This window comes from Scaptodrosophila lebanonensis, unplaced genomic scaffold (assembly GCF_003285725.1).
Source record: "Scaptodrosophila lebanonensis strain 11010-0011.00,11010-0021.00 unplaced genomic scaffold, SlebRS2 tig00000053-arrow-pilon, whole genome shotgun sequence".
In the NCBI taxonomy this organism is placed as follows: domain Eukaryota; kingdom Metazoa; phylum Arthropoda; class Insecta; order Diptera; family Drosophilidae; genus Scaptodrosophila; species Scaptodrosophila lebanonensis.
In genome coordinates this window covers 5,207,244-5,232,272 of record NW_022060548.1, presented here as the reverse complement: position 1 = coordinate 5,232,272, position 25,029 = coordinate 5,207,244, and the positions used below count along the sequence as shown (strand labels likewise).

Below are 25,029 nucleotides of genomic sequence, written 5' to 3'. Positions count from 1 at the left end.
ATACTCAATATAAAGTAAGTGTATTTAAAAATAGTACGCCCTTCATAAAGATGAGTTTGGACTGAGACCTGCATCTTAATATTCCTTTGTTAGTCCTCGTTTTGTAGCTTTTTAAACAATTACAAAAAAATAAATATAAAAATGAAAAATGAGGCACTGCCAAATGAATGCAACTGTTTTGTTGGTAATTGCATTTGATTGCCAGCTAGTTGAGTTCTTTCATGGACCAATTGCAGCTGCCTGTCATAGTTTAGAGAAATGCAATGCTACAACCATAATAAATAGCAAACTAAAATTAATAAATCGTGCGCTGTGCATTGGACAATTGCCAGCCAAACAATGGAAGCGTTGAAGCTATACTGGCTACCGACTCCAGTCTGCAGGCCCACGGACGACGAACCTCGTAGTCAGCAGTTGGCTGGCTGCACCTAATTGATCCAAATGCGGCAAACATTGCTGTAGATTTCATTTTCAACTTTGGCTTTTCGTTGGCAGCTTCTCTCGGCTGACGCCCTGCAGTTGGTTTTATGATTCTGTTGCTACATCACATAATTGGGCAGAAGCTTTGTTTTTTGGGGTCTCATTTATTTGCTTGTTTCTTTTTTTTTTGTGAAAGTGCAGGCACTTTATTGAAATGAAAAATATATGTTTAAATTTGTCTTTGAATATATGTGAAGATACCTTATATATACCGTAACTCTGTTTTTACACGGTAGATTGGTTTCAGACAAAACCAAAAAAAACTTTATTGAAATGAAAAATATATGTTTATTTGTCTTTGAATATATGTGAAGATACCCTATATATACCCTAATTCTGTTTTCACACGGTAGATTGGTTTCAGACAAAACCAAAAAAAACTTTATTGAAATGAAAAATATATGTTTAAATTTGTCTTTGAATATATGTAAAGATACCCTATATATACCCTAAATCTGTTTTTACACAGTAGATTGGTTTCAGACAGAACCATGAAAAAAACCGTGTAAAAAAGACATTGATCATATGCATCATATCTTAAAAACCTATTAAAATCAGTGAAAAAACAAGGATTTATGATTATTTTATTAAATCACCCACATAAGAATGGTTTCTTGCTGTTTGTCAGCTATGTGTGACTTTATTTATTTATTTTTTGTTAATTTAAATCGTGCTAAATGGACTAAACTCGGTTACACGACTAAATATCATATAAAATTTTTAATTTTCAAACCGTGTTAAATAAAAACCGTGTAAAAAAAGACCGAGTAAAAACAGAATTGTGTGTATTCCCAAGCAATAGCTGCAGTGGACATATCTAAAATAGGGATTTCGGATTAGCAGATAGAGGAAGTAAAGAAAAGAACATGAATACCAAGGAAATAAAATGAATAAAACTACCATCTTCTATAGAAAATAGTGAAGCTTTAATTTCCAATTCGAAGTAATCTTCTCAAAATGTGCACAGAAAGTTGTTGCAATACTATAATTGGTTTTCATTTTCGTTAAGGAAGTCTGCAGTCAGAAAATACATTTCATTATTTCTTTGCCGCAATGCATCGCAACATTAATGCTTTTATTTAATTTTAATACGTTAATCAATGCTTTTGTGGAGTTTCGATAATTGTTTACCAACTGACTAACTTGTCATTGTAATTCGTTTGTTAGAAGCTATCATTGGAAAAATGACTTAATACTCTGGCAAAAAAGTTCAAGTCGTTCGCCGACTGAATCGCTATAACCCAAATCTATAATTGCACCATGGATTTGGTTTTGGTTGCTTACACAACAAATCAAATCAAAGTCTTTAATATTTGATACTCGGAAATAGTTGTTGCTACAAAATATTTCGAGCATTTGGACTTTCGTTGGCCGACCACACTATTAAATTTTAAGGGCAACCCATTTGTTGCGACCGCAAATATCAACTGCTAATTCCTAACACTTTCTGTGACTAATCTTCGACGCCCAAATGAGGAAAAAATCGCAAACAATAACCACGATATCGGTAAAGGGCGTGCAATGATGATGACGATGAATAAACATAGACTGGCTCTAACTCTGGCTGTGTGGAGAGTTACACGTTACCTCCAGAGTCGTTACATAAGCTCATTTGGGCTCGGATTCGGGCTCTGTCTGGTGTCTGGTTTCTGCTGTCTCTGGTGGGTTGTATCTGTGTTGTGTGCCGTGCTATTAGCTTGGCGTGTTCCCTGGCAAGTGGCGGGCGGCATGATATCGTGTACGCAGATATAAGGCTATAGATACACGAATGAATGGGATGCCGTCAAGCCGTAGGCAGGCAAGTGCACTCATGTGGATGGGATTGAAGTTGAAGCGTGCGCAGATGTGCTGATGAGCTCGCCCCCTGCTCTGCCTCCTGCCACCGCGGCTCTTTTATATTACAACACCACATATGCCACGTAAAGTGCTAGTTGGGCTTTCTTTCACACAACACTTTTGTGTGTTTATTTAGGCAAATAAAGCTGTTACATTTTAATGACAACAATGCCAACCCACGAGCGACCTTTTTGGTGGACAGGTTGTGAGTGGAACTTAAAATCAGCATTGAAGTGGCCCGGAAATGGTTAATAAGTTCATTGATAGTTGTAGCATAAACAAGATGCCAAATTATCTCTTCCTACAAAAGCAGAAGTACTGTGGAGACACAAATTTCATGTTCGAGCTTAAAAATGCAATTGAGTGTTGGGCGTGCCATACAATCTTTTTTTTTTAACTTTCGTTCGGGTGGGGTGTGTTATAGGTCCAATTAAACAGCAAGCTAATGAAGTGCTGCCAGCAAACATTCAAAATGAAATTAATTAAATGTACAGTAGATACTGCTTAAGTTAAATTGAAAAAAAATGAAGACTTGCAGGAACTGAATGGATTTAATAATCTGTGTTCAATTCTAGGTAAAATTTAAAACTAAGTTATAAGAATGATTTTAAGAACAACTTATGTATTTCTGTAAGTAAATAACAAAAGTGTCAGCTTCTTCCTTCACAAAAGGTATCAAAACTACAAGTATTTTAAAACTTGGATATACTTGTAAATTAATTTTTTTGGCAGTAAAAACAACAATAGCTGCTTGCAGAGCATTTATGGCTATAGCTTTTGATCTAACACAATGAAACTTAACATGAGGACACATAAGAACTAGCCGAATTTGAATATTTATAAACGAATTCCATTTAAAACGTTCATTCTCGGACTTAGATTCTTGAGGTTTTTTGGTATATAAATCAACATATATATAAGCTTTGTGGGCTTGCCATACCTCCTTCTCTGCGTTACATACATTCACACAACACTAATATACTTTTTATCCTGTTATACTTACCTAGCTGTTGGGGTTTAAAAGTTCTCGTTTGACGAACAGAGCGTGTCTAAATATATCGATTCGTCTCGTCATGCAATCATACATATATACTAGTTACCTTCATCTCTTTCGTCTGTCACGTGCATTTGGAGATTTGACTTTCTTGTATACTATTTCACCCTTTGGACAAACTAATTTTTCCTTACATCATTAGATTGTGCCCATCTTAATTAACATACTTGTAGAAGCTTGTCTCCTTTAAGCAACATTTTAAGGTTTATCAAAAGTTGTTCCACCAATTATTTCATTTTGACAAAATAAATTGTAGACCTTTTTAATTAATTTTGCTTCCATAGATAACACCATAAACTTTTTTTTGTTAAGTATAAAGTGCGTATATCTACTAGCGAATAGTAATCGCTTCTAGATGGGTCATAGAGCGAAACATTTTATATTAACTCAATCTTCCGACACGACCCACAAAGTAAATTCTTTGTTGATCTTTTATTGCGAAAAGGAATGGATGATCAACAATAAAAAACGACGGCATCGACAGCGTCCCAGCTCCAATTTCTAAAATAGAATCAAATTTATATATTTTTCGATGACATATAAATATAACTTTTACCAGTCACTGCCGCTGCTTTAGATCCCTCTTCATCCACTTCAATTACCGCTTTTTGAATCACTTCAGAAACAAATAAATTTTGCGGAGAACTTGTCAAATCACTAAAATCAGGATTATAGAATATTGTTTGGATTCCCATCTCTTTCAACGGATTATTTAAATTTAGTGTAAATTCAAATTTGAATTTTGGCAAAGCTAGCTCTACTTTCTCTTTCAGAAAACCAGATGTAACCGTTAATAAGTTAACTTCATCCAGAAGCTTCTCCACTTTCGGTAGGCCATTGAGTTTATTGGGTAGTATTACCAGCATGGAAATATTAGAGTTTATATAGGGAAGCTCTACAGCATGAGCATCCAAAACATTTATTCGTCCATGGAGCGCATTTATAAAGCTATGCATCATATCCACTTTAACAAGACCTTCTCCCGGTATGAAGAATTGTCTTTTATCTGTGAGCTTAGGATTAAACGGTGTTTTCCATTTCCCATGAAAATAAATGGCATTAATTACCAATATTTTTAAGTCATTGTGCAAATTGTCAGGGCTAACGATATTCTCGATAAGCTTTTCGGTTCGTTTTGATACCCATTTATTGATTCGTGATGCGGCCAGCTCCTTGTCCTCAAAATTAATATTTTCGATTCTTGTTCGAAATGATAACCTCACAAGATCTTTATAGTTTACCAACAAGGGAAACCTCTTTGCCACAAATATACGATTCGCTATTTTTAAAGTGGCTCCACCGCCGGGTGACGATATTTCGTGAAATTTGCGAAATTCTTCGACTGCCTCACCCTTTGAATATCCAGTCAATTGTAGCACACGATGTAGTTCATCAGCGGCGTGGTCTCTCACTCCGACATAGACCTGAGCCAAGGCTTCTCGAGCAGAAAATGGAGATACAATCACGTTATCATTCTTAGAGAACTGCACAGCTTTCTGCATAAATCTACTGGCGAACTGGTCGGCGTGAAATCCTGCTAAGAAACTCAATAGAATTATTAACCGAACGTGAAGAAAAGTACGGTGGTTCGCCATTTTAGAGCAACTGAAGAACCTACAACGTACACCGTCTTTTATAAGCAACGAAGGCATACAAAATTGTATAACAAATGCAGTTAGCTTTGCCTTGGAAAAATATGTTTATATAAAGGCGCTTAACTACATTAAACGACTCGCAGCATGTATTTGTAAACATGCTTAGTTTGGTGTTTTGCTAAAAAGATTTTGGTGTAGAATCTTGCAACTTCATAAACAATGGTTAATGTAATTTCATTAATATGTTTTTTTAATGTATCGGAATAGTCAAAAAGATATTTTCCAGCTGAAATGAATTTTTGCTTCCAGTTTACTTTAAAAAGAGTATTTACGAGTAAAACTGTTTTGTTTACACAATATTAAAGACCCATTAAGAAGGTTGTTGCAATTCCTGACGATATTGCATCATCATTGACGACTAAATACGAAATTGGTGCCACTTTATTAAACCGCCTACTTCAAGGGTCAAAATACTGTGATTTTAATAATATATCACGCCATTCGAACTTCTGTGTACTCTGCACCCGCCGCTCTTCTCACATTCATCTATAATTAAATTTGTTGCACCAATTCTGGCTATTGTTCTGATTTCAATGATACTTTAGATTACAATGCCGTGTTATATAACAAATTTTTCATACGATGGCTTTATAAACAAAAAGATATTATAGTATTGTATTGTTCCTATCGCAGCTATATAAAACAAGAGCGGAATGCTGAAGAGCCTGTACCTATTTTCATAAAAAAATACTAATCTACATTTTTTCTTACTGATCTGAATTATATATAGTGGGTGGGCGTTATATGCTTTATACATTCACAGTAAACTCATACAAGTATATGTACCTCTTACAAGATGCAAGGCATAAAAGGTGAGACTCTCGCAAAATACAATTGGTCTTAAATATGAACTATTATTTATTTGTTTGGAATGTGCAATGGAGTGTTCACTGTATGGAGATGAGCGTTCATATTTTGAATTGTGTGAATATATTGTTAACACCTTTCGACATTAAAATTACACTTAATTTTTACAGGTCTGCCCATGCGAGCGAGACACAGCGACCCACTTAAACTTTAACAATTAGAAAGTGTAGTCAGACGGCAAACAATTTACATGCATTTTAATGCAATAACTGACCCACAGGTTCCTGTTGAATTGGTTTTGAAACTGCTTAATTTATAGCCCGTACAACTTCACGATGGAAAAAGAGGCAGTGGATCAGTAAAGACCTATTTAACCCATTAGCTTGCACTCTTAGCCCAGACGGTAGTTTTTGTGGCAGTTCCTGTAGTTTGGTTTTTATGGGATAGCCATATTTTTTTTTTGAAGCATTTCCTACTGCAAACGGTTGCAACATTATCAGAAGCTGTAGCAACAGCGACAGCGACAGTAGTAGGCAAACGGATTGTGGCTTAATAATTATGAAGCTTCTTGAGCGTTGGCGGCATTTTGTGTTTGAAATTATTCGTGGAGCGTTTCGTGAAGCTTCGTGCCAACAATTGGTAGTCAGTCAACTTAACGCGCGCTGCGAAACTAGCCAATTTTTTCTTCAACTTCTTGGAGTTGATTTTTGTTTTTGGCAACAGTCGTGGCCAGCATTTTTCCTGCCCGTACAATTTGTAAAAGCAAAAGTAAAACGAGAAAAAAATGGATTTGCTGCCCGCATGCGGCACCTAGGAAATTATCTTGTCAATGGCTCTGCGCTTCAATTGTGCAGCCCAGCGTTGTTGCATTTGTTTGGGCCTTGGTCCCCACTGTTGTCGTTGTTGCTGTTGTTGATTTGTGGGCCGCACATTTACATGATCGCTGCACAGTAGCTAGCCACAGTGAGGCTCCCTTTCGCATGTCGTTTCCTAAGGTGTGTTCCTTGTCCATATGCTATGCAATATTTCGTCTTCATTCGTTGGCATAATTTACATACGAGTATGATTTTGCTTATATAATCCCGGAGGTACACAGAAGTACGAGTATTGCAAAGGTAAATGCGGCATGTTTTATTTAATTGCCAAATAAAAGAGAAAGACAAAAACAGACAAGACATCAAATTGAGATCTGCAGTGCCATTCCTCTCATCTCCATCAATTCGTCATTGATGCGTGAATGGCTAGCCGGCCAGACTCAGCCTTAGTCTCAGCCTCAGCGGCAGTGCGCAATTTTCTAATTTGTTTCAGTTTCTCGTGCACAGCATGTGCTGCACGTTTCCACTGTCCGGAGGTCCAGACGTCCCGACGACACACGCTCCCCAATTTACATACGAGTACGTGTATGTGTTCAGTTCTCAATTTGAGCTTACATGTTTCTAATTATGGCGCAACACTTTCCAATTCCCAGTTTTGTTATCCAATTACGTACATATATAGTAGATGTGGCTATTGTATGATAATTAAGTATTTTGTGAGCTGTGTTAGGGAGATAAATTGTTAAATAGCCACTCATTTAAGTGGACAGCAATAAATTGTTATATGAGTATTTACTGATGTCGAAAATGTTAAGATATAAATATCCCAAATTGACCAATAATTTACCAATTTTAACTTTTTTTATTTTTTATTTACAAGTACATTTTAATTTATATTACTTCAGTTATTTAAATTTACATCTGTTAGGTCTTATAACGCTGCTGACTTGAATAAATGATTATAGTCGCCGCAGGACAGTTCCATACTTAAAAAAAGGTATTATATTTGCGACTGTAAAAGCAAACTGAAACACAACAAGTTACTTGTGACAATTAAGCAAAACGTAGAAAGTATTTAAACAGTGTAATTCACTTGGCATACAGTTGGAACAAAACTTTGGATCGAACTTGGACAAGTAGTGCATGTAAATGCTATTCGGAAGCCATTTTTATGCAAATAGTTTTTTCCTTATAAATTGTATAATTATTCTAAAAAGTAATATTTCGATGAGCTATTTATTCGTTGCTTGTAATATTCGAGCATTTATGAATTTATTTAATAGCAGTCGGTAAACAAATTTGTAAATTCATGGTCACACAATTTGGTATGAAACATTTGAAAGAGTTGTGGCTTTAAAAAAAGAGTGAGACAAGCTTGACAGAAGAAATCCATGCCATTTTTCTTCTGCACTTAGGTGAAATTTTTTTTTATTTTCGCAGGATTTATATTTTAAAAAAATTTTTTGCGATATTAAGTTTTATCAATATTATATTTATTATTATAAATATTTTAATTGTTATATGTATAATTAAATACCTAAATATAACATCGTATATGGAATACTCGTATAATAAATTAAATATCTCGGCAAAAATATTCTGCAAAAATATAATGCATTTTTTCATTGTTTGTAACACTTTTCTCTGCAATAAGTAAATGAATGATTTAGAGTAATGCGATTTAAAATTGCTGATAGTTGATTTATAATATCGCCTGTACATATTCGTAATTAATTAAACAAAGCTTTAATTTATTAATTTTTTTTGTCCTCTTTAATTGTCATGCTAAGTAGTTGTCATGTATTTACTAAATAACACATAATTTTTGATCGAATCATTATACATTTTTAGCTCAACTAATTTTTTTTCCATTTATTTGTATGTATTTTGAAATAAGCTTTCAACGACTCTCTCTCTCTCTCTCTCTCTCTCTCTCTCTCTTTATTATTGATTATAACTCATTGAAAGACCAGATTGGTTCATTTTGAAGTAAGTTAAGAACGGTTCTCTATTGTATTTCTAATTAATTATAACTCATTGAGAGATAAGTTGGGTAACCCATCACCCATGGCCCATCTTAAAGCCACACCTTCTTTCCTTACTGACTTGTGAAATATAATCGCTATAAATAAATCTGTGTCACTGGCCAGAGCGGGCAGTCTAGCAGCCGACTGAAAAAGCAAATTAAAACAAGCGAGCCATTCAAGATTATGCAATTTATGGACGTAAATGAAAATATCAAACAAATAAACGCACGCAAGCTACACAAAAAAAAAACTTGCTTTTGTTGCGTGTTGTTCTAACTGTAGAACAAGTTTTTAGCAATTTTGGCAAAAAAAACTTTCCCAGCAAGTTAAGAGCTAAGACTGAACAAAACGAAAGACTTAGGCAACGAACTTGCAACAAAAAACAGCATCTGAGCCACATTTTGTTGTTGTTGTCTTTTTGCCATGCATAAAGTAATAATTTCATTTTGTTGCTGCATCTGCCTAATTAAGTGAGGCTCATAAATATTCAGAAATCAAAGATAAGAACTATTTGCCAATGCGGCTGCTTCACTGTCGCTGTCGTTGTTGTTGCACGTTCCGCGTGTTGCGTCGCCATTAAGGCGCAAATTAAAATAAAAATAGTAATAAGAAAAAGCAGCTGGACGACTGACTGACTGTCTGCCTTGCGGCTTTTGTTCTAAGTTGTCGAAAATGTTGTTGTGTTTTTTTGTTTTTGGGAAATACTCGTATCTGGCCATAAATATAGATTTCATAAGAGCTGTGAGAGCGATGTTGGCTTTACATAAATTTAAGCGCAACTAATTATTTTCATTAATTTCAATAAGAATAAGCAAAACAAAACAAAACACAAAAAAAAAAAAAAATTTTAAAAAAAGCAACGCCCACATGCCAATGGCTAAGCAAATGCCAAGAAAACTATTGCTGCTGTTGTTGTTTCGGCTAATTATGCAATTGTGTGTGTGTGTGTGTGTTTGTGTGTGTGTTGGCACTCATTGTGAATTCTACTACTCTATGCAAATCTGTTCGTGGCTGGCTGGGCTTTTTATCTCTGCTGCATGTTTACTTAAATAAAATAATTATACAGCAGCAGTTATCATCAAATTGAAACAACAGCCGCCACAACGACAAGACCTTAGACCTCCATGTTGCTGCTGCGGTTGTTGTCGATTGTTGCAACGCCCACGATTTTGCCCAGGCGACTATTTCGTGTGGCAACCAAAAGTTACCCTTCAACTGCAACTTCGACGTAATTGCTGTTGTAGCTACATAACTGTAAGCCGTGATAATGCCAGTCAGCATTATACTATAGTATGCACTTCATTTCATTTGGATTGAAGCGGCAGTAACATATTCGCAAACAGTACACGCGGTAGTTGCCATGTTTTCAATACCTCAATTTAGCCATTATGCGCATGCGCAGCTACTGTTGTTGTCGTGGCATCTCTGAGATACTTATCATTCCAACACTTGAATGGCAATTTATAACGTGTGATTTAAATTGCCGTTGCAGTCGTTGTTAGAATTTAGTTTTGGGCCCATCAGTTGTTGTAGGGATTGTGCAATTCAACATTGAAAAGTCGTGAATCAGTTAAGACAGTTTTCTAACTAAAGGGGAACATATAATTAAAAGGTTTCACAGATGACAAAGATTGTGGAATTTTATTGCAAAATGTAACATTTTTTTTGCTTTTTTTTTTTGGGTGACTATCAAAATGAAATCTGGCAGAAGTGTGCGAACTTATCATGATTTGCCTTTAAATACAATTTATAACTACACTGGTTGAAGATAGACGTACTCTCTTTTTCTCTTACATTTAGTTTAGATCTAGTTTTTCTCTATTACAGCTACTTAATACAAAAAGCTTAGCTCAGGTATTACTTCTATGGCTATACTTTCATTTGCAAACAGACATAAATATTTCAATTATATGTGAATTATTCAAACGCGAATCGGATAATCTTGAAAAAGGAAACAAATTTAAATATTGTATAGTATAATTGTAATTTGTTACAGGATTAAGCTTTTAAGAACAATATTAGATTTAAATAAGAATTAAAAATGCATTCTCCATATTATCAATGTACAATTTAGTTCCATGTTATATCTATATTTGGATTCATTTTCTTTTATACAAAAACTGTTTCTGTTTCTAAAGCAGACAGATCGGCGAACGATAGGAGAGCAGACAGAACATAATCTTATTACTAAAATCTTGCACGCTTTAGTGAAGTTATTATCAAGAAATGTCTACATTTATTGTGAACAAATAAATGAATGCAGCTATCTTAAACCAATTTGTGCAGAAATTTATCTTAATTAGCTACTAAGTTAATTTTAATAAGGTATTTTGCAGAAAATAATTTTTTAGATTATTTAGGACATGTATTCCAATTAAAAATCTTAAGCGCAGAGTTCCCATAATGTTGATAAGCCAAATTATTTAAAAGATAGAGTGCCCACTTTTTCAGTTTGCCTAGACTTTAAAATCAATTATTATTTATAGCTTGTTTGTTTTCTCAATGAAATTGTTGGTTTTTTATTTAGCTTCATATTTTCTGAAAAGTTTTGCTTAAATTACGACCTCTTCCTAATCCCCTTTAAAAAAAAAACATTTGCCGCAGTTTGGTGTTATTATTTAGCTGTATTTATATTTTATAGTTGTGTGAAACAACATATTTTTCGTTTTGTCGCTCTAAAGGTGCTGAATACATCGATTCAATTATGCCAACATTTGTCTATGGACTCACATATGTATTCGTTTTATAGATCCACACACTGAGAGACAATGATTGCTCTCTCAGTACTGAATCATACCATCGGTGTTAGCATTAATGCCAACTTTTGATTTAACCGATTTTGATTTTGATTATTGGTCAATCCGTGTGTTAAAATCCGTTCGTGTTTTCATGTCTGGTTGTTTGTAGTTCCCATACTCGATAACCCTTCTTTAAGGTGGGTGTATGCCTCTTGTTTATGCTTCATATCTTCTTAGCTTCATCATCATTACTTCGACGACGAACAAGGCGGTTTGCAACTAGTGGCGGTTTTCACATACATATAACATTCATTATTCACTATACAATTAAAACTTAACAAGACGAGCATTTCCACAATAATCACTTTTACGGGACACATTTTACATTTACAGTTTTTTCTGGCAGCTCAGCTAGATATGCCTGTGGAGGTAGTCTGCAATAGAAGATTGTTCCAAACTAAAGCCAGTGAAAACTGTTACCCAGATATTCCGTCAGTGGCTTTACAGCTGGTGCAATGGGCTCAGCATCAGGCGCCAGTGGCACTGCTCTCGGCATGGGATCGGGCGATATATGTGCATGACGTTTCGGACAATTGAAGAGTAACCGACACCATTGGTTGGGCCAATGGCAGCGTCGGGGCGACTCAGATCCCACAACCATAGGACTGGTGTCGTTCAAAGGTATTCCAAGTCGCTTTGGCGGCTGACTTTGAACCTTCATCATGTCATCCATCACATAGAAGAACGCCCACAGTACCAGCATGGCCATTGTGAAGAGGAGGACGAAGCATATCATGTCCTGTAGCAATGCCCTACAATAGCTGCTCGAATCGTCCCGTCGAGCAGCCCCTCCATTAGAATTTTGTAATTTTGAATTTTCCATTTATCATTAGCTAACTAAATTTCATTCAAACTTTAAGCCAAAGGAACACTTTTTTATACAAAAAATAAAATTTTGTTTCTTTTTCTGCCGAAACGATGTTTGTTCAATGAGCTGAACAAATAGAATGAAGTAGAAAAGGTTTCAGACTTACAACATTGAGGCTAATGGAAATGCCTACTCCGAGGGGCTTATGTTTTTTATTTTAAAAGTAATTTGATGTGAACTGTACTTAAAGAAATTAAACAATTGTCTATGTTTATTTAATAAAGATTTAAGTATCTTTAATTATTTTTTATATAATCACAAAATACTATACCTCCATTTAAAATACAATTTGAAGATAAATTTAATAATAATATGTTTTATAATATATGCTTATGTACAATCATTTGGTATCCATTTTGTTAGCTAACGCTTGCAAAATTAATGAAACGACAATGTGTTCCGATGTGTTTTGTATTATAAAGCGCTCTTTCTTTATTCTATAAATCTAATCGGGAATTACTGCGACTTTGTAAATAAGAACCTTGTTGAAAATATAAAAGGTGTTTTCTCGTTGGAGAGTTTTGTAATATAAAGATTTTATAATAAAAAGATATATACACTTCCTTTAATTATTTACCAAATCTTTAAAATTTGTTCAGTAATATTAAAAGATGAATCGCCGTGTTATGCGTATTTAAATATTAAAAAACCTAAAAAATTAAATACTAAATTATATTTTATAATAATATTAGACAGCGAAAAGAAATTAAATTTGTTTCATCACAGTGTTGTTTTATTACAATACAATTATTTTTTATTAATATTGTTTTATAATTATTTGCAAATATTATTCTTACAAGGTATTTTTTTCAATTGCTACTTTCCTTTTACCTTATTTGCTTAAATTTAATTTTTATAAAATGAAATTGTGCAAATGTCTGTTGTATTTTTCTCTGCCAATCGAATTTTTTCTCATGACAGTAGTTTCCATGCATTTAACTGGCACTTTCTCAACTTTGACCACGCCACTCAATTGCTGTAATTGAAACTCTTTAAAGGTATTTTAGAGCCCATCAACATGACGTTTGATGTGATTGAATTATTGGACACTTAAATGGGCGGCTCGAGAAATGTGAGGCAGCTAACTGCACGGTTGAAAGCGTGAAAACATTTCTTTTTTATTTTACATTTGCACCTCGAGGCACTGTCGTTGCTGTTGGAAGTGTTGTTGTTGTTGTTGTTGCAGCTGAGACGTCAACACATCTTTAGCCATTTCTTTTCCTATTTCGGAGCCATGCTTACCGAAATGGGAGCTTACATATTGTTGGCTGTTAATGAAGACGTCACTGCATGGCGTGCGCTTCATTAGTCAGGAAGTGTTATACATGATATGCTCGTCGTCTTGGGCTAAACATATAGTTAGGGGGGCAAGTATGTTGAGCACAGTTAGCAGGGTATGCCCTTAACGTTATTAAGACTTTACATTTTTACTTCCCTGACTAAATTAAAGGAAAGTTGCAAATAGTTGTTTAGAGAGAGATTTGTCTTTAATGTGGCAGCTAAACTAAAAAAAAAGAATAATGTTATAAATGAGTGGTGTAAGCTCAATAGACTTAAAAGTAGATTAAAACTGAGGAAGTTATTTGATATTTGTGGGAGGTAGAAATATTGGGTATTCATTTTAAATTATTTAGTAAATATTTATATAAAAATAATGATTTTTGTTGAAGCTTTGAAGAATATAGTTTATTATCTTATCATTCCAAAAAATGTAATAAATAAACTTTAAAAAAGAATGCGCTAAAATGTTAAATTAGTTATATGTAGTTATAAAACGAAAAAAATTTTAAAATATGATTGCAGTTAAACTATTTTTAAAATTTGTAAAATACTAATATTTGAATTTTTTTTCCTTTTTCTCTTTTCAAATATACAAACTTAAATGTTGCATAAAATATATTCGCGACTAAAATAATCGATTTTATAAAAAATGACTATTTCTGTTTAAATTTGTACTTAAGGAATAATTATTATTATATTTTGTTTGTTTTTGTTGCTTTCCTGAAAAATGGATTGCGAAAACTTTATAATTCGAACACCTTAATGTTAACTATTGTTATGAAAACCCAAGACTTGCAGCATGAAACCCTAAGATCTATAATATGATGAAATAAGCCTTAACACCTTAATAATTGATGTACAGAACAATTAATATAGCAACAGATGAAATGACAGGCTGATAACCCAAGAGAACTGCATTGCTCTTAGTCTGTCTGGAACTAGAATTATTAAGCGATGGGGAGTAGAAATATTTATACTATCCTGGAATAAATCAATTTAAAAAGCTTATGCATTTCTCCTTCTAAAGATCTGCTATCAAAGATCTTCCAAGTCTTCAAAATATTTTGCAGTTTCACATCAATTATCTGCGCTCTGCTGCGACCAAAGGGCTACTGTACATTCATATTAACGACACAGCTATGAATCAAGTTAAATAACTTAAATTGGCTATGCATTGTTATATCATCCGCTCAGCAAATAGTTTATGTGCAGTTGTTGCAGCTGATAAGACCAAAAGGCCCAAAAGCATTGCCTCGTACTGTTACATAATCCCAGAGACGGTGCTGGTAGCACAATAACCTACAAAGAAACGTCAAAGATTATACGAAGAAATAACTGCCTGGTCACAACAGCAGACTAAATCGTCGTAATACAGTTAACAACTTCTAGCAGAAAAAAAAAAGGCAGCCAGAAAATTGGTGTCTAGAGTGTGTGGGAAATTACGCCAACGACAAATAAATTACAAAAACGCTTAAGGTCAAGTGATGTGCGCAGGAACGAAGAAATATGTGACGTATAGAAAACATATTGTTGTAAAGCCGCCGTGTCTGCTTTTTTTGATAGCCAAAGAAATAAGTGGATGGCGGCTGAAAAGGAAACGTGTTGGCTACTACAACGCTGGGGGTCAAATGCCGTTGAGGTAACGAGCGATGAAGTCGCCGCAGTCTCATTTCAACACATTGGACCAGACCAGACCAGACCAGACTAGACTAGACACGTGCAGCCCCACAATTGATTGCCACTTTAGAAGGCCATTTGCTTGGCTCACGCGCATAAATCAAGAATGCCACAAATTGCAGCTTAGTTCGCAGAGATTGCTGGTTGTTGTTGCCAAAATTAAAGCCGCGACTGGCACTGGCACTGGAACAGAAACTGAAACTGAAACTGAGTCTGAAACTGAGGCTGACATTAGCATCAGGGAGTGGGCAGAACAACTTAAGTCGTCAATATGGTGACGTGCGAGAAGCTTTGGCTCATCAATTAAATACACATTAGCATCCAAATTATCGCTTGCCAGAGGTGAGATGGAAATTGTCGAAACTTTTGACAGTTGGTGTGATCTGATAGGCCCTATAAACGCATCCACAAGCCTTGAAGTGCAAATAAGTTGGGAAAACAAAAGACTCGTGCATTTTTGTGAAAATTGAACAAAAATTTACAACTTCTCTTTAATATAAATTAATGAAATATTTGCAAAATTTTGTGATAAGTAGTGACATTGAAATTGTGAAATTGAACAAAAATTTACAACTCCTCTTTATTATAAATTAATCAAAGGTGTAAATCGATTCTGTGTTTTATTATCTTTGCAGCAAATATTATATGACAGTAAATGCTTTTTAATTTATGAGTAACTCTATGAGCAGGTAATTCGACTAATATTGGTATATTGAATTAGAAAAAAATGTTAGCAATCGGATAGGAAGAACTCTCTTTCTTCAGGCATATATTGTGGGTCGCAGTTAAATATACGTTGCCATAACTGAACCAAACAATGTAAGGAAGAAGCAAACTTTTTAACTCGTGCTGAAAAAAAAGAAAGACGAAACTTTATATTTGTATATCGTTATTGCATCTTTGGAACCATAACAAGAAAGGAATGCTAAAGTCGAGCAGGCTCAACTCTTAAATACCCTGTACCACCCCACAAAAAAGTAATTTAATTAATTAATTAATTTAATTTAATTAATTAACTAAATTAATTTAATGAATTAACTAAATATTAACTAATTAAATATAAAATATTCCATGCATGCATACATACATTTACATTTACATCAGTATCGTGCCTTATGCGTGTTTGTGTACTTGTACATATGTATGTATGTGTGCATTGGGCCTGGTTATATGGCTATAACTTTCTTTTTGATCATTCTATCATAATGAAACTTGGTATACGGATATATAATTACTAACCTAATGTGACTACCAAATTTAAGTTCAAAATTCCAAGAATTACGGGAGTTATAGAAAATTGGTAATAGGGGGGGAGTGGGGGGTTGGATCAGAAAAAATGAACAAACTCGTCCTTTCTCGGTCTCAGGAGAATCTGTGTACCAAGTTTGGTTATTCTAGCTCTTATACTTTCGGAGATCCTTGCGTTCATACAGACAGACAGACGGACAGACAGACGGACAGACAGACGGACAGACAGACGGACAGACGGTCAGACGGACAGACGGACATGGCTATATCGACTCGGCTTGTCATGCTGATCAAGAATATATATACTTTGTGGGGTCTACCAAGCCTCCTTCTGTGTGTTCCATGTGCACTCGCACAAAACTAATATACCCTTGTACCCTTTGGGTACAGGGTATAAAAATATACAAATTTAAATTTCACTTCAGGTCAGGGATTTATATTTACTTTACTTATGGTTTGTGTTGGTTTTTTCATTTTTATGTTCAATCTTTTTTACAGAAAAACTCCAAGCTTTTGCAACTTCTATTTTAAGCTGGAAGGCATCAGAAAACACTGCTACATAAGCTGTATATTCCGATGTGTAGTATAATATTTTTGTTACAAAACATAAACAAATTTAAGCGTTATTTTTAAAAGGTCTCTCAACTTATATAAATTTATTCATAATTAGCTTATAACTTAATTTTCTATTTTGTTTAGGGACGCAGATAATTTCAAGTTGAATTTTAGGAGAGTGTCCTAACACAGCAAAAATGGGCTCTCAAGGAACACCAACAATATTGGACCCTCCAAAAACACCACTAGAGAACTAGTAGTTGTTGCTGGCCCTGCAATTGGGCATTGCTTTAATGGCTAGTTTTCGATTTTTCTGCTCGTAACTCCTCAAATAATTATAAAGGAAGGGAAAATGACTGCTCTAATGCAATGTGCTACGTGTTTCTTAGGCCTCTCTGCTCAGAATAAGTAATGAGCAGGGCATGCCTTCAATTTGTTGCTCAGCCTCCGCACTACTATGCAAATTTTCCCATTTTTTGTGTGTTTACATTTTTGCATAATTGGAAAAAGTTAACAACTTTTAGATACTTTTTTGTTATTTGTTATATTGTTAACTTGGCGCGCTTGTAATTTTGTTCGCGTGCACATTTTTTGCTGTTTAGTCTGTACAACAAGCATTTTTGAGCGAAATTTGTGTGTGTGTTGTGGAAAGGAGGAAAGGAGGGGTGGGGAGGGGGAGACAAAATGCTGGTAACGTGATTTCCGGAAGTTGAAGCTCTACAAAGGCGCCTGTGCAAATGTCGTTGGCGTACCAGTTGAATTGATTGTTTAAATTGTTGTTGTCTTTAGTCGTTGTTGTTGCTATGCACACAAAAACGAAGAAGAAGAAGAAGCTGCAGAAGAAAGTCGTGCGGCAGCAGCTGCAACGGCAGCCCGTCAGTCAGAGAGCCAGCCGTCCTGTCTTCGTGCGAATAATGTCATTTGTGTTTGTTTTATAACCAAAATTACAACAACTTGCAGCAGCCACTGTCAACAACAACAGCACCACCACCACAACCACCACCAACATCAACAACAACAACCACTGAAGCGACAATAATTGCTGACTGTGTCAATTGCCCATTGGGCTTGCGTGTTATTTATATTTATAAGAGGCACAGTTTGAAACCTAATAAATATACTCGTAAATTAATTAATTAATTATTTTTTATGCCACTTATAATTCGTTGCACACCTTTTGATTACCGGCACTGCTCTTTTAACCCACGGTGATTTCAATTCAGTTAATATACTCGTACGTCGCTCCAAGAAACTGAAGCTCTACATTATGAAAACACTTCATCTGGTATGACACAATACTTTTTAATTGAATTTAATTTATCAGGAATTTTACAATTTATGTCCGCAATATTTTTATTTACTTTATAAGAAAAATAACAATTTAATTCTCGTTTGCCATCACTTAAGTACTTGGTATGAGAATCACAAGAGGGCGGCCACAATATTTTTAAAATTTAATTTAATTTAACTTATCAGACATTTCACACCTTATTTCCACAATGTTTTTATTTCATTTATCAGAAAAATCATAATTTATTTTTCGTTTGCCATCACTTAAGGACTTGGCATGAGAATCGCAGAGGAGGGCGACAACAATATTTTGTTATTTAATTTATTAGAAATTTCACAACTTTAATCTCGATTTTCCATCACTTAAGTACTTGGTATGAGAATCGCAGAGAGCGGCCACAATATGTTTTTTATTTAATTTAATTGATAAATTTCACAATTTATTTTTATATAATTTATCAATAAATTAATATACTTGTAAGGAAGAAGCAAAAAGTAAAAATAATTATCTTTTCAAAATGTCTAATTGTTGTAAACAATAATAATCTGCATACCTTATTACAAATGAATCATGAAATCAAAGAATAGTAAATTATAATTAGAAGTGTGTGGTGCTTTCAGTCCACTATTTAATTATTAACAACTTATTTATTTATAGCTCAAAAATGAGATTTATTTACTGAAGGCGTATAAGTAAATCCCCCAAAACGCAAAAATGTATTTATTTATTTCCAAAATTATTTTATTTGTTTATAGTTCGTGATATTAGAAGCTCTTGACAAAAGCCCTGTTAAAAAGAAGGCCTCTCACCTTACAGAGTTCAATTATTTTGTAAATAAGTAATGTTTGTTGTGGGGATGTGTCGTAAACTTAATATAATTGTTTGTTCTTTCCATTTGTCAAGCCCTGATTTAGTGTTTTGGGATTGCTTAGATATCTTTTAATAAAATAAACTGTGTAATTGGAATGAATTTTATTTTCACGCTACAGCTCTAGCAAAATAATGCAGCTAATGTCCGTGGTAATTCAGCACCACCTTGCACCACCTTCACCCTTGCAGCATTTGGCTGTGTCTGGGCCCTCGGTATTATCGTCCGTCATCTGGCTGTAGTAGGCAGCGTGTGTGGGTTGCCATCGCAATGCTGTATTGCGAATTACCTTCAAGAGTCAGACATCGGGAAACGGATAGACAGTGCCACACAGACGACAAAGAAATTAGCAGACCAACAAAAGTGCAAATCGCAAATCGCAATTCGGAAAGTATTTCTTTGAGCAAACACCTGTCACACATTTAAGTTTACACTTTTTGCCGTTTACACTGGCGTGATTTGAATTTTATTTATTTATTTGTTTTATTTTATTTTTCCTAGGTCTACGTGACCGGTGGCATTTCCTGTTGTGTGAACTATTGGGTTTTTTCACGGCAGCTGAGTGAAAGCACTTGAAGGAAATGCAATGAATTCTTGTGAAATAAAAATGAAAACCGTTTTAGAAGAAACGAGGTATTGTATTGTATGAGGACAAATAAATATACGTAGATGATCGGAATGTTTTATTTCTAATGATAAACGAGATGGTTGAAAATTAATTCGATTTCCTTTAACTTTGATCGCCTTTTTCCCCCATTGAAGACCCAAACCCTGCACCTTAAACCTTTAACAGGCATGAATAACATACAGAATTAAAGGAAATTTTCAAGTGGATTATAAGTACTATATATACAAATATCTAAAAAAAACATTTTTTCAGTAAATTTTTCTCCGTTTTCCCTTGATCGCTTTTTTTCCCCATTGAAGACTTAAGCCCTGCACCTTACTGGTCAAACCTTTAACGGGCATGAAGAACATACAGAATTAAAGGAAATTTTCAAGCGGATTATATATATATTTACAACAAAAATTTGTTCAGTAAATTCTCCAAAATACTAAATATGAAGGTACTTGTGTCAAATTTTCCGTTTCGAGTGTTGACCTTTTAGGCAATTACCATTCTATGTTTATCTAGATTTGAAAACTAGGAGAACCTTACCTAACAATATTTTATGTAGCATTGTGCGACTTTTCTTATACATTTTAGTTATTCTCTGTGAACTTTCTTTAAATAGCTTGTTGTTCAGTTTCAAATCTTCTTAATGTTCTCTTAACCTTGAACAGATGCCTCGGGCGTCATGAACTTTGCAGCGTCTGGAGGTAAAAGAATAAATAATGATGGTCAGGTATTATGTAAGAACTAAAAGAATAGAAATTGCGTCAGTGGTCAAACAGAAGAGAAAGCTATTTTTGGGTATTTCTCTCAGCTATCATTAAAGAAAAATAGCTGTTGAAAGCCACACAAAAAATCATTTAAGAAGGCAGTGAAAGGAAGAGGCCATCAAAATGTTGTTACCTTCCCAGCCAGCCTATGCAAATGATGTTTTTGCCATCTGACCAAAAAATAAAATTAACTCTTTTTAACAATCATCGGACGCTTGACCATTCTTTGGTCTACCATCATGGCTAATTTTGTTGCCACATGTAATTCATAAATCTTTATGACTGCTAAAGCGATTGTGGAAATTTGTTGCGTCCAGGCGTCTAGCACAAAATTAATGTTCTAGCATAAATTTTGAAGTTCGTCGTTGAGTGTCGACATTTTGGTCTTTTGTGAAAAATCATTTACAGCTACCTATGCCTGGGTTCCAATCTGTGGCTGTGTCGTGACTTAATGACCTTTCTGTGGTCGATGCTGAAAATTGAGAAAAATAAGTTCGTAATTATTATTGACAACTCATTAATGGCAGCAGGCGCTTTACAATTCGAATTAAAAAATAATGTACATAATGAAGAGGTTTTATTGCGGAAAGCGCCAATTAAAGGTTAAGGTGATTAATTTTGTCTAATTTTAATAAATTGCTGTTTAGGTATATTGGTTAATGCAGCTGTTAGCTAATTAGTTGCGCCTCTCAAACCACAATTCTTATCATCTGCAGCGGCCATACAATTCGTTGTTCAGTTCGCTTCAAGGTCTTTGGTGGCGGGCCATATGCATTCCAAGTTGAAAAATCTGAAATTTAACAAATACCAATTAACGAACGCACTTGTTGTCCGCTTTCTGAGAAGACAGCTCTGCCTTGATGATATCTTCATGGAGCACAATATGCACTTCCCTTCCCAACGCCTCACCTCAGCACGCCACTCAATGCGTCGCTTGACCTTTCAATTAATCATACCTGATTTATGTGTCTACCCACCAAATTTTCCAGTTTCATTCAACTGTTTATTTTTCTTCTTTTTATAATTTTGCTCGCTGATTAACGGTAGCTGCTGCCTGCTGCTAAGTCTGTTAGTTTTCCATATTCGAGCCATTCAATTCGTTTTTAACTCATTTTGCTTATTCTCATGTTTTCGCAACGAGTCTTCGTCGGTTTATTTTTAAATATTTGTAAGTTAAACTGCATATATTTGAATATTTATGTTGCTTTGTGTTTATTTAGTTCGCATAACTTGCAAATCCGACTAACATATAATATCTTTCTAAGTTTCTTTAAGTGGTCATTGGGTTTCGATGAAATGCAAATTAGCAAAGTTGTATCTTGCTATTTGTTTTTTTTTTGCATTTTTATTTATGTTTTTTTGCTAAAGTTCAATCACCTCTTGCTGTTGGACGCCACTTTTTGGACTAATTTTTCTTGTCTAACTATTTTGCTAGCATTCGCAGTAGTTTTATTATTTCGATTTCAAATAATTCTTCAAATATTTGCGCTAATATTGGAAAAATATTTATTGAAAGTCAGCTTGAGAAAAACGAATCATTAAGTAGTTCAGCTTAAGCCTAATTTCCACTTGAGAGAACTTGAAATCGAAACGACCAAAATGTATCAATTAAAAAACGTTTGTATCCATGTCAGAGATCCATGTATATTGTCTACTCACGTATTATGCAAACACTTCAACAACAAAGAACTGGCCCCCTCGGGGCCGATTGTATAATATATAGCAATAAAAGCAATGCGGAATTCAGTAAGCCTCGACAGCATAAATAACTTCTACGTAGCCATTCACAAAAGTCCATTGAAAATTAGAGCAGATAAATACTTCAAATAAGTTTTTGAAAATTGCCACAAACATTTGAAATGGAGCACAGAGATCACAATAAAATAGTCGCATCATCGCAAATACCTCGAACCTACATAAATAATGAATACAATATTTGCAATGACACAATAAATAAATCGAGAAACAATTTCCAGTTAACAATAAAAAATTATTTCTATGGCCATTTCGGTGTTCGCAACGCTTTCTTTATCAATGGAGATCAGTGGGTGAGTGGTTCGGCTGCCAAATGAAATCGAATATACAAGTAAGTATGAAAAAAAGGAACAAAAAGAGTGCGCTAATTGTGAATTATGACAGTGCCAACAACAATAAAAACAACAACAACAACTAATATTACAACAAAGACTGTGGAGAGTGCTACCGAAAAGCCACAAACAAAGGATGGTTGTTTGCATGCAAAAATGAATTATTGAAAGGTTCAGGCTCCGCTGTAGGCTCATATTACGAGCCTTTCATTTGACTGATTGGTGAACATTAACAATGTGTGAATAAACAATTGCTTTTCCATATTTTGTGAGTGTAACCGCAAATCAAACAACAATGAGCAATCTAGTTCGAATTAGCCGCAATTGTTGGATCTCTCCCTGCCAAGTGTCTGGCAATGTGTGTGGGAGTTTGGCTTCCGTCCAGTCACGCAAAAGGCTTCATTGATGAAGAGTTAGTGGGTCACTTGCAATTACTAGTGTTTGTTAATCAAGTGCAGCAGCACCACCACCACCACCAACCACTTCACTAACTGCTGCAATTGGCTCTTATCAGAGTTACCACACAGCTCAGCAATTTCCGCTTGGCGTTTGCTCCCATTCGGCTGGGCTGACAAAAACGTGTGAAAAATTATGAAATTGCATTTTTTTTTGATTCAGCACTTAAGTGCACTCGTTGTCTGTGCTTCCGAAATATGAATACAGTAGTTGTGGTATGTATTTGGCCAACTCTGAGCTTTAATTGGTATGCCATTGTGAGTGAATTCTGTAATGAAATGTAAATGAAATTATTAGTAAAGAAAGACTTCTCTGGAAATGAAAAAACATATAATAAGTCCAATACTGCTCTATAAAGTAAATAAAGTCATTCTAAAATAGCTATATACAGACCTTTATCGCGATGAATTACGTGCTGAAAGCAACAAAGGAAGCTTAAGGCATCTTCATCCCTAAGCCAGAAGACACCACATTCACACCATGGACCTCCAGACTAATTACCTTAATCAAAAAATAATATAAATTTAAATTATTATGAAATAATAATAAAAAAACGATAAGTTTAAAATTACAGTATTGTTTTCTTATAAATAATAAGCTCTTTTAAAGAAGCATAAATAAAAATATAATAAAATAAAATCACATACGAGAGATTTGCAATTGGATTTGATTAACTAATAATTACTTATTGATATACAATTAGACTTCAATGGCGTTTGCAAACATTCTTGATGCAGTGTGAGTTTTGTAAATCCAACTAACTGGGCTACAAATTGCATTTGTCTGCTCGACTTTGTTTGATTTTCTACTTGGCCCATTTTTCGCTAGTTTTGTGTCTCCTTTGTTTGCTGACAGCCCTAAATTATCGCACTCTCTCAATCTACTTATATACATACCTACTTACCCAGGTACTAAGTATAAGATATGTATGCGTCCTGTCATAAAACTAAAATTTCGCGTACATTTCGTTGCTTAATTTGCGGTAAGAGCGGCTCGAGAAATACATTTCTACTAACGCATTTGCAGAGCAAAAAGACTAGAAAAATAATAATTTGTTGAATTTATGAGTCTTTGACTGTTTGTTTATTTTCTTTTTGTTTTGTGCCCACACCGCGAGTACTGCGTTCAACGAATTCATTAATTCTTCATCATCTTCAAATCGCAAAACAGGTAGGAAAAGCTTCGTTGTTGATTTTTCATGTTGCACTTTTTGGGGGCTTATCAGTCTACGATTGAAAGTGCTTTGCATTATTGTGTAACTCTTGTTTTATAAGCGCTTTCGTGAACTTTTGTGTGCGATTTCACTCTCTTCACCAACGGCACATTTTTAAAGAAGGAAATATTGGATTTCTTTAAAAGATATATTGCAGCTGCCAAACAAAGCTTTTGTAAATTGTCAAAAATTTATAGTCAATAAAAAAGTTATACTCCACTTGGCAATAGTATCGTGATTTTAAGAACCAAAGTTTTTTCTTGAATGTCTTTCATTTTGAACATTTTGTTGAGTGCAGCAAAGTTGTCATAACATTTCCAATTATTATGATATTAAAATAAAAGAAAGTACAATTGAAATGTACATTATTTTTATGGAATCTTGAACGTATTTTATTTGAATTTTAAAGTGTAATATATTTGCAAAAGTGGAATAAGTTTCTGCTCGCTTCTTTAAGCACGTTTTCATGTTTAAACCACAAAGTACTTTTATTGCTGCTATTTTTACCTAAGCTTCCATGAATGTACATGCAAACTTTGTTTATTTATTTACTTTTTGACAGCTTGAACTCATATCAATCACAAGTTCATAGTGCGGCCCCTACCTTGCCAACTTTCTCCAAACAACATT

General features: G+C 34.5%; 2 protein-coding genes across 2 annotated transcripts; both read right to left on the bottom strand.

The window, feature by feature from the left end:
* Positions 1–3,600: 3,600 nt before the first annotated feature.
* Positions 3,601–4,959, bottom strand: LOC115624057 (serine protease inhibitor 42Dd-like). The gene is made up of 2 exons (XM_030518639.1): positions 3,927–4,959; positions 3,601–3,871 (listed from the first exon to the last, which is right to left on the bottom strand). The coding sequence occupies exons 1-2, from the start codon at positions 4,870–4,872 to the stop codon at positions 3,753–3,755; spliced, it is 1,065 nt and encodes a 354-aa protein (XP_030374499.1). The 5' UTR covers positions 4,873–4,959; the 3' UTR covers positions 3,601–3,752.
* Positions 4,960–11,278: 6,319 nt separating this feature from the next.
* LOC115624138 lies at positions 11,279–12,396 on the bottom strand. Its single transcript, XM_030518733.1, has 2 exons — positions 11,893–12,396; positions 11,279–11,833 (listed from the first exon to the last, which is right to left on the bottom strand). Exons 1-2 carry the CDS (start codon positions 12,293–12,295, stop codon positions 11,820–11,822), a joined length of 417 nt encoding a protein of 138 aa, XP_030374593.1. The 5' UTR covers positions 12,296–12,396; the 3' UTR covers positions 11,279–11,819.
* Between the last annotated feature and the right edge of the window lie 12,633 nt (positions 12,397–25,029).

What these genes read in the sequence shown, in the direction of transcription:
- LOC115624138 (XM_030518733.1), bottom strand. Translation starts at nt 12,295, where the DNA reads ATGGAAAATTCAAAATTACAAAATTCTAATGGAGGGGCTGCTCGACGG.
- LOC115624057 (XM_030518639.1), bottom strand. Translation starts at nt 4,872, where the DNA reads ATGCAGAAAGCTGTGCAGTTCTCTAAGAATGATAACGTGATTGTATCT. An exon ending in TAAAGCAGCGGCAGTGACTG is followed by an intron (nt 3,872 to 3,926) that starts GTAAAAGTTATA and finishes ATTCTATTTTAG; the next exon opens with AAATTGGAGCTGGGACGCTG.